Below are 8,773 nucleotides of genomic sequence, written 5' to 3'. Positions count from 1 at the left end.
GTAGGCAAGCGTTAGAGACTTGAATTTGATGCGGGCCGCCATAGGTAGCCAGTGTAGCTGGATGAGCAGCGGGGTAACATGTGCCCTTTTGGGTTGGTTGTAGACCAGGCGCGCCGCCGCGTTCTGGATCATCTGAAGTGGTTTCACTGCGCAGGCTGGGAGACCTGTCAGGAGGGCATTGCAGTAGTCGAGTCGTGAGATGACTATTGCCTGAACCAGAAGTTGGGTAGCATCTTGAGTCAAGTAAGTCCTGATTTTCCGTATGTTGTAGAGTGCAAAACGGCATGACCGGGCGACTGAGGCAACATGATCCGAGAAGTTTAGTTGGTTGTCAAGAACAACTCCTAGATTTCTTGCAGTCCTGGTCGGTGAAACAGACAGGGAGTCAAATTTGATGTTGATGTCGTGGTGTATGGTAGGTTTAGCTGGGATGACCAGCAGTTCAGTCTTTGATTTTTTGATTTTGATGTCACAAAATGTTGGCGACCCATATCACAATATGAGCGCGCATCTCATCTCTGGTGTAACATCCAGTCGAGAGCGGTACTTTGATTTTTAAGCACATCAATCAAATATGTCATCCGCGCTGTCTTAAGTTTATTTTTACGTTGCTAGTACATACTAGTTTCAAGAGGTTTTTATAAATATATATTCTTATGTAACATGCTAGTACATTTTAAGATGCCTTATACTCAGCCGACCCCCATTTGAATTTCAGGCGACATGGGGTCCTGACCCCAAGGTTGGGAAACGATGCCTTAGTCATTTAATGGTCATTTAATCTGTACGAATGCTCAGAGGGGGTGTGGGGAAACACATTGCATCTCTGTAGGTCGTTCCTGGTGACCTTCCCTGCCCAGATGAGGTCAGCATCCGAAGCCAAACTGTGTGCCAGCCTCCAGAGTCCTAACGAGACTCTGCACATGTCCATATATCTGACCACCGGAGACGAGAAGAAGATGCTGCACCAGGAGACGTCAGACACAGACTTCCACCGCTGCGTCCACTTCCAGGTCAGTAGCCGGGCCAGGTACATCCACACCTGCAGGGCAGGGGCCAGGTACATACACACCTGCAGGTCCAACTACAAGCACAGGTAGACTGGGCCACAGCGTGCACTCCTCAAGCTCCAGATACGTAGCTGTGTGTGTGTGTAAAATGAGCAGGTGATTGTGCTGCCCCCTTCTGCTTAGATGTAGAGTGGCCACTCTACCTGCTGTAGGTTAGCCTGTAGTCACTACCTGCTGTAGGTTAGCCTGTGATTGTGGTCACTACCTGCTGTAGGTTAGCCTGTGGTCACTCTACCTGCTCTAGGTTAGCCTGTGATTGTGGTCACTACCTGCTGTAGGTTAGCCTGTGGTCACTCTACCTGCTCTAGGTTAGCCAGTGATCTTGTGTTTACTCTGTTGTTGAACAGGCCCCATCGGTAAATAAAGACTCTGTGCAGAGTATCAAAGTAGAGGTCCAAGGTCGTACATCTCACTGGACTTCAGAGAGTCGGGTGAAGTTCAGGCCAAAACCTGATCCTGTGACCTTCATCCAGACAGATAAACCCATATACAGTCCAGGCCAAACAGGTACGTCCTCCTATAGACGCTTGCATGTACAGCTCAGGCCAAACGGGTACGTCCAGTCATAATAGACGCTTGCATGTACAGCCCAGGCCAAACGGGTACGTCCAGTCATAATAGACGCTTGCATGTACAGCCCAGGCTAAACAGGTACGTCCTCCTATAGACGCTTGCATGTGGTCGCAGAGTCAGTTGTTGTAAACACCCAGATGGTCCAGTTCAAGGTCTGATTCTAACTCTGATTCTCACTTGCAGTGCATTTCAGAGTGGTTACCATGGATACGGAATTCATTCCCCTTCAGCAGAAGGTGAGTCCTGCTGAGTTTTCTGACTGTTTGTGTAGTGAGATAGACGTCCCCTCAGGAGCTGTACTGTAGTGAGGTAGACGTCCCCTCAGGGACTTGTGTAGCGAGGTAGGCGTCCTCTCACTTGAGCACCCATCCAAAACAAAAAACACGAGCTCCATGACGCGCAGCCTTTATTTACTTTACTTCCTATAGCAGGATTTAGTATACATCTATTAAGTAGCGTATTCTAGTCGCCTCCGCTAATACGATTAATGATCTGCCATTCACAGTGGGGCATGTTCTTCCCTGCACACATGTAAAATATGTTAAGCCTACATTTATTCTGCCTCTCATTGGTGCTTAATGGTGTCTGTTAGTCACTTAGGGCGGCGCAAACCAGAACTCTGGGTATTTCTCATATGCATGTTTCTGATATTCTAATTGACACATACTGCCCATGTTCTGCTCTTGACTTTAAAATAAGAAATGGCAGATTTTGAAGCTGCTCTGCCTGAAGCTCATAACTGCCTAACTGGCATGTGAACAGAAACAGAGTCAACAGAAATGTACGTGTGTGGGCTGAATCTCTTAGCTGAGTGCTTTTTGCTCATATTGGGGAGTTTGGCCCTCTCTCTCTGAGGCGTAATTCAACATAAAAACTGAATGTCTGTGGCTCCCTCTACTGGTAGGTCATGGTAACTGTAACTGCCGACAGCTCGGAGCAGTTCCACGCACTGCTATGTAATCACCATCCATTCCAAATATTCTCCTCTGTAGTGCTTTATAGTGTTGGTTTTTAAACACGATCATCATTTAAATAAAGATAAAAGCACTAATAATTTCTCTTCTGTCTCCACAGTACAGCCTGGTGACACTTCAGGTGTGTACATAACGGTGTTTTATATATGTATAATCCTGTGAGGGAAATTTGGTCTCTGCATTTAACCCAATCGGTGAATTAGTGAAACACAAACGGCACACAGTGAACACACAGTGAAGTGAAGCACACACTAATCCCGACGCAGTGAGCTGCCTGCTACAATGGCGGCGCTCGGGGAGCAGTGAAGGGTTAGGTGCCTTGCTCAAGGGCGCTTCAGCCGCGGCCCACTGGTCGGGGCTCGAACCGGCAACCCTCCGGTTACAAGTCCAGAGTGCTGACCAGTGGGGCCATGGCTGCCCCTCAATGTGATGATAATGATAATTATATTATGTTTATCTAATTTACTAATGATAATTATATTTATCTATCTTACGTGCCTTTATGTTTACTCCCCCACACCATACTGTGTTTCTCCCTCGGAATTATTCTGTAGATTAATACATTAGTCATCTCATATTCCACTTGAAAATATCCTTTATTAAATTCCTTTGAACTTGACCATACATATTGTGTGAGTCTAAGGAAAAAGTGCTTGTAGACTGAAATTGAACTGGTGCAACAGCAGCACAAGTTTTAGAGTTCTGTTTTCTCAAAATGTGCGGTTTCATCAGAGTATTAAACTCTGTCGCTTGTTGGCCGTTCTCAGGATCACCGTGGCAACACCATTGGCCAGTGGCTGAACGTGTCGTCGGAGCGTAAGATGCTGCAGCTGTCTCACGCCCTCAACCCAGAGGCTACCCAGGGCTACTACATGCTGTCTGTGACCGGAGAGCAGGGTACAGGGTCTCATCAGTTTCAAGTGAAACAATATGGTATGTTGTTGTTGTCTAGCGTGACACGTGTGTGTGTGTGTGTGTGTTAGTGGCTTCTTGTCCCAAAGTGGGCGTGTCCCTTCGTGCTAGTCCTCCTCCAGAGTCCCACTTTCATTCCAAACTGATGAACATTCCACACTCATATTCCACATTCCACACTCATATTCATGAACATTGCACACTCATATTCCACATTCCACACTCATATTCATGTGCAGATGAACATTCCACACTCATATTAATGAACATTCCACACTCATATTAATGAACATTCCACACTCATATTAATGAACATTCCACACTCATATTAATGAACATTCCACACTCATATTCATGAACATTGCACACTCATATTCCACATTCCACACTCATATTCATGTGCAGATGAACATTCCACACTCATATTCATGAACATTCCACACTCATATTCATGTGCAGATGAACATTCCACACTCATATTCATGAACATTCCACACTCATATTCATGAACATTCCACACTCATATTCATGAACATTCCACACTCATATTCCACATTCCACACTCATATTCATGTGCAGATGAACATTCCACACTCATATTAATGTGCAGATGAACATTCCACAAAAGGTTGTATATTTAGCACAAGAATATATCTGTTATAAAGTCATCCATGTATTTAGAAGACGGGTTGGAAAATTGTCTTGGCGGACAGCCACCAAATCCAGTAAGTGACGAGTCCCTGACATTTTCCCTCACTACACATTTGGCCTACAACCTTTTTAGTCTGTTCTTGTAAGATTAGCAATCCTTCAAGATGACGCGCTATACAGCTTTGTTTGTGTTTATATATAATATGTATAGCTATATAGGTTTGTCAGTATGTTTTTTAGGATGTTTTAAGAATAGTGGAAAGCCAACTGGCACGTTTAGGATAATAAAGTTTTTTTGTTACCATGGCGTCTCTTCCTCCTTTCAGTTTTACCCAAGTTTGACGTGACTCTCAACAGCCCAGAGTCAGTGAGTGTGGGAGCAGCAGAGATCCGACTGCAAGCATGTGCCAAGTAAGTGACATGGGGACGGGTCATTCTCAGGAAGTTCATGTGCTTTGCTGTCAATGTGTGAAAAACATGGATGCCACAACAAAGGTTAAAACATATGCTCACCAATCTGAAATACAACTGTGTTTGCTTAAAAATATGGTGTAAGATGCTGGTGAAAGAAGGATATGCAGATTTCAAGTGACAAAAATGGCAAATTCCCAAGTTCACATTAAAACTGCTGGACATGAAAGTCCACATAGACTACAGATGAACTACAACGTGACTACAAAAGTGACGACGAGCCCCCAACTGGGCAACTCCGGTGAAGTACAACAATAACATCTTCAAATAAAGTGATCCGGTGAAGTACAGCGGCCATTAAATGGATAAATCTTCAAACAGAGTGACTTGGGCTGCATCTAGATACATAGATAGATACTTTATTGATCCCCAGGGGAAATTCAAGAATCTCATTCATCTCAAAGCTCTCCTCGCTCCTCCTGCTAGTGCCCCGGAAATCGTTCAAAGCTTATGGTCATCGAGGACGTCTCATTTATCTAATTGTTCCAAGCTCGATGTCATCGAGGATGTCTCATTTATCTAAATGCAACCAGAGGAGGAGAGAATGAGGAGAGGAGGAGAGAGGCGACAGCGCCGATACGCGAGGAAATACGAGAGCATCCTATGGGGAAGTGTTCGGACGAAATTGTGCGATCATGGTCAAAGTCAAGTCGACTTTATTTATATAGCGCATTTCATACAGCGGTCATTCAATGTGCTTTACATAAACAAAAACAGGAATAGCTGATAAAAGCATAGAAGGGCAAGATCATAATAAAAAGAAAACGCACAAGGTAAAATCATTTAAAAATAAAGAACAATTAATAAGAAAAAAAGTAAAGTAATAAACGACAAGGTAGAATAAATATGTAGAAACAGTTTGGTCTGAAGTAAAACTGGCTACAGTTGGGGCCTTTTTTGATATCAAAAACCCAACAGTAGGTTTTACTAACAGGTTTTTCACCTGGGACCATGGAGGCATGTCTGATGGGTATTTAGGTCCTGCTCCATTTACTGATTTAGAAACAAGTAGTAGTGCTTTAAAGTCAAGTCCCTGCACTGGCTTCCAGTAAGTCACAGAATTAAGAATTGGAGTAATGTGGCCAGTTCTTTTTAGTTTTTGTTAGAATCCTAGCTGCATTTTTGTATCACCTGAAGCTGTTTGATAGTCTTTTTAGGAAGGCCTGTGAACAGTCCATTGCAGTAATCAACCCTGCTGGAGATAAATGCATGAATGAGTTTTTCTAAATCATGTTTTGACATCAGCCCTCTAAGTTTGGCAATATTTTTGAGGTGGTAAAAAGCTGATTTAGCTATCGCTTTCATGTGGCTGTTGAAATTTAGATCACTGTCAATTAATACACCCAAGATTTGTAACCGTACCCTTTGCTTTCAACCCTTTTGTGTCAAGGAGAGTGGCAACCCTAAGTCTTTCCTCCTTTTTACCAAATATAATTACTTCAATTTTTTCTTTGTTCAGCTGAAGAAAAATTTGAGACATCCAGGTGTCGATTTGTTCTATACACCGAGACATAGCTTCGTCACCAAACGACTATGGTCCTCTTGAATCTAAGCAAATGTGTGTCATCTGCCATCACCCATCTTGCAGTACAGCTGCAGTTGATGGAGGTTGTTTTCACCTGTTAAGCGTTGTGATTGTGTGGTCTTTTAGCCTTTAAGCGTTGTGCTGTGTGACCTTGTATCCCGTGTTGACCTTGTAGGCCGTGATCTTGTAACCCGTGTTGTCCCTGTTCTCAGGTACACGTTTGGGGCGCCTGTGCCAGGGAAGGCTACTCTGTCTTTGTGTCGAGAGACGGATATCCGAGGATTTGGAGGCGATGACGTTGATCCCACACAATCAGTATGTTGGGAAGAACTGGTGGAGGTAAAGATCTACTTCCACATCATAGTTATTCACTCTTCTGTAAATGTTGCCTCAATATGACTGATTTTGATATTAACGAAATGAACATTAAAATATAAATTAACATTTGTTATGTTTGCCACACATTTATTTCATTTCTGGCATTTAAAATGAAGTTATAACAGTAGGGATTAAAGGGCCAAGTAGACAGTGGTGGAGGAAGTTTACATTCTGACCTACAATTCTAGAGACTGTAATTCTGGTTATCTACTAGGGTGATCTGCTGAGTAATATCATTCAGCAAAACAGGAGAGCCTGAAGTTTAACGGGGTAGACAAGGGAAACGTCGGGTGGATCGTAATGCCAATTATGCTGATTGAACAGAAAAGTTGCTGAGAAAGGTGTCTTTATGATTAAGTTCAGTTTCACTTGCGCAGACGCATAGACATTGAATGAGCGCTCACGTTACTACCCCCCAATTGTAGGCTATGCATCTTTATTTAATCACACACAATTAAGGAATATTTCCTAATCTGGAAAATGTTACGTTTTTTCCGGCCACCGGTTCATTAATAGTCTACCATTCATTTGTGCCGCAAATGATCAGACGTGTGACAGAAGCATGGGCATAGCCTGTAACTTCGCTGATCCGCGGATAGCCCTAACGCTGCAGATAACAGACAGAGAAAGGCACAGAACACAGTTGCATGTACAGTGTAGCCATGGGTCTGGTGAATATAGCCTACCGAATGCAGATGGCTACAAGCTCACGCTTTGCCTGGTCTAGACTAGAAGCTTATGTTTCTAAGAATGCACGTAGCGCTCCAGAATCTTTGGTAGCAACCCCCCGGTAAAACAAACGTGTTTGTCAGAGAGAAAAAAAAAAACTGATCATAAAATGTATCGTAAAAAGGAACGATGGTGTTGTAGAAATGTAGCTGAGTAAAAGTACAGATAATTGCTGTAAAATGTAACGAAGTAAAAGTCAAAAGTATGCACTATAAATTTTACTTAAGTAAAGTACAAATACGTGGAAAATTTACTTAAGTACAGTAACGAAGTATTTGTACTTCGTTACATTCCACCACTGCAAGTAGACCATACTTGTCAACCCTCCTGTTTTTTCCGGGTTTCGGACCTATTTTAACTTTTTTCCCACTGCCTTCCCATCTTAATATTTTTTTCCCCGTAAAATATCCCATATTTTAATACTCTCATAACATTAGCCCTACCACCGCACCTGTCTGTCTATGTAGCCTACTGTTGTCCTGTTGCTACCCCCTTGCCCTTCCAGCGAAGCAGATGTTTTCAAAGCATTGTTTTGCTTGCTTGAAGGCGACTTGGTGATATTAGTCTATTTAAGATAACAGCGTGGTTGTTGTGAGCATGATTTTGATGCCAATCTGTAGGCCATGTAACGGTAGACCTAGCTCTACACCTTGTTTAGTTAGTGCAGCAGTTTTGTTGTCTGATCTTCCTGTTGCTATCAGCAAGAATTCTATGTTGTTGATCTCGTATTTTGGGTGAGACGTGGGGATCTCCCTTATTTTCAACGCTCAATGTTGACAGCTATGAAGTAGACTGACAAACACTTCCTGAGGCTGTGATGATGCAGGTTTGTGGAGTGTTTAATTGTAACTGTGCTTGTTTTATGCCCACAGATGGACAAGTCTGGCTGTGGCTGTTATGTATTCTATATGGCAACATTTACACAGCAAGACTTGAACCAAAAACTGAGGGATATTCTAATATTCAAGGCCACAGTAGTTGAAGAAGGAACAGGTAAGCTAAAGGGACCCTTTTGAAAACTGTTTGTCCACCAAAGGTGCCTTGTCTATATTTCATTTTGTCTTCAGGTATCAGTCGTTCAGAGGTCAAAAACATAGATTTGGACTTCTCTCTTGGGAAACTCTCCTTTGTTGATACACCAAACGTAATTGAGGACGGGGCAGTTATGGAGGGCAAGGTAGGTGAAAAGGTCGTCTCTGCAAACACATCTGCCATGCATGCACTAGAAGTGCATGCACTAGTAGAACCTGCACTAGTAGAACAACAAAAACTAAAAGAACTGACCACATTACTCCAATTCTTAAGTCCTTGCACTGGCTTCCAGTGAGTCACAGAATTGACTTTAAAGCTCTATTGCTTGTTTATAAATCAGTAAATGGAGCAGGACCTAAATACCCGTCAGACATGCTTCAGCAGTACACACCTTCGCGTCCTCTCAGGTCCCAGGTGAAAAACCTGCTAGTAAAACCTACTGTTAGAACTAAACATGG

The 8,773-nt window shown here is 43.1% G+C and overlaps 1 protein-coding gene across 8 annotated transcripts in view; it reads left to right on the top strand.

The window, feature by feature from the left end:
* Positions 1-8,773, top strand: part of LOC121707221 (alpha-2-macroglobulin-like protein 1) — a 39,733-nt gene that overhangs the window by 12,049 nt on the left and 18,911 nt on the right. For all 8 annotated transcript variants that reach the window (XM_042089602.1, XM_042089598.1, XM_042089597.1 and 5 more), the window contains exons 4-12: positions 833-1,013; positions 1,418-1,577; positions 1,827-1,879; positions 2,718-2,738; positions 3,385-3,550; positions 4,507-4,591; positions 6,389-6,515; positions 8,156-8,276; positions 8,351-8,460. In XM_042089602.1, the coding sequence (XP_041945536.1) occupies positions 833-1,013; positions 1,418-1,577; positions 1,827-1,879; positions 2,718-2,738; positions 3,385-3,550; positions 4,507-4,591; positions 6,389-6,515; positions 8,156-8,276; positions 8,351-8,460 (1,024 nt within the window). The remainder of the gene's footprint in view (positions 1-832; positions 1,014-1,417; positions 1,578-1,826; positions 1,880-2,717; positions 2,739-3,384; positions 3,551-4,506; positions 4,592-6,388; positions 6,516-8,155; positions 8,277-8,350; positions 8,461-8,773) is intronic.

This window comes from Alosa sapidissima, chromosome 4 (assembly GCF_018492685.1).
Source record: "Alosa sapidissima isolate fAloSap1 chromosome 4, fAloSap1.pri, whole genome shotgun sequence".
Lineage (NCBI taxonomy): Eukaryota > Metazoa > Chordata > Actinopteri > Clupeiformes > Clupeidae > Alosa > Alosa sapidissima.
Note: the sequence above shows the minus strand (reverse complement) of the source record. Positions and strands in the feature narration are given on the sequence as shown.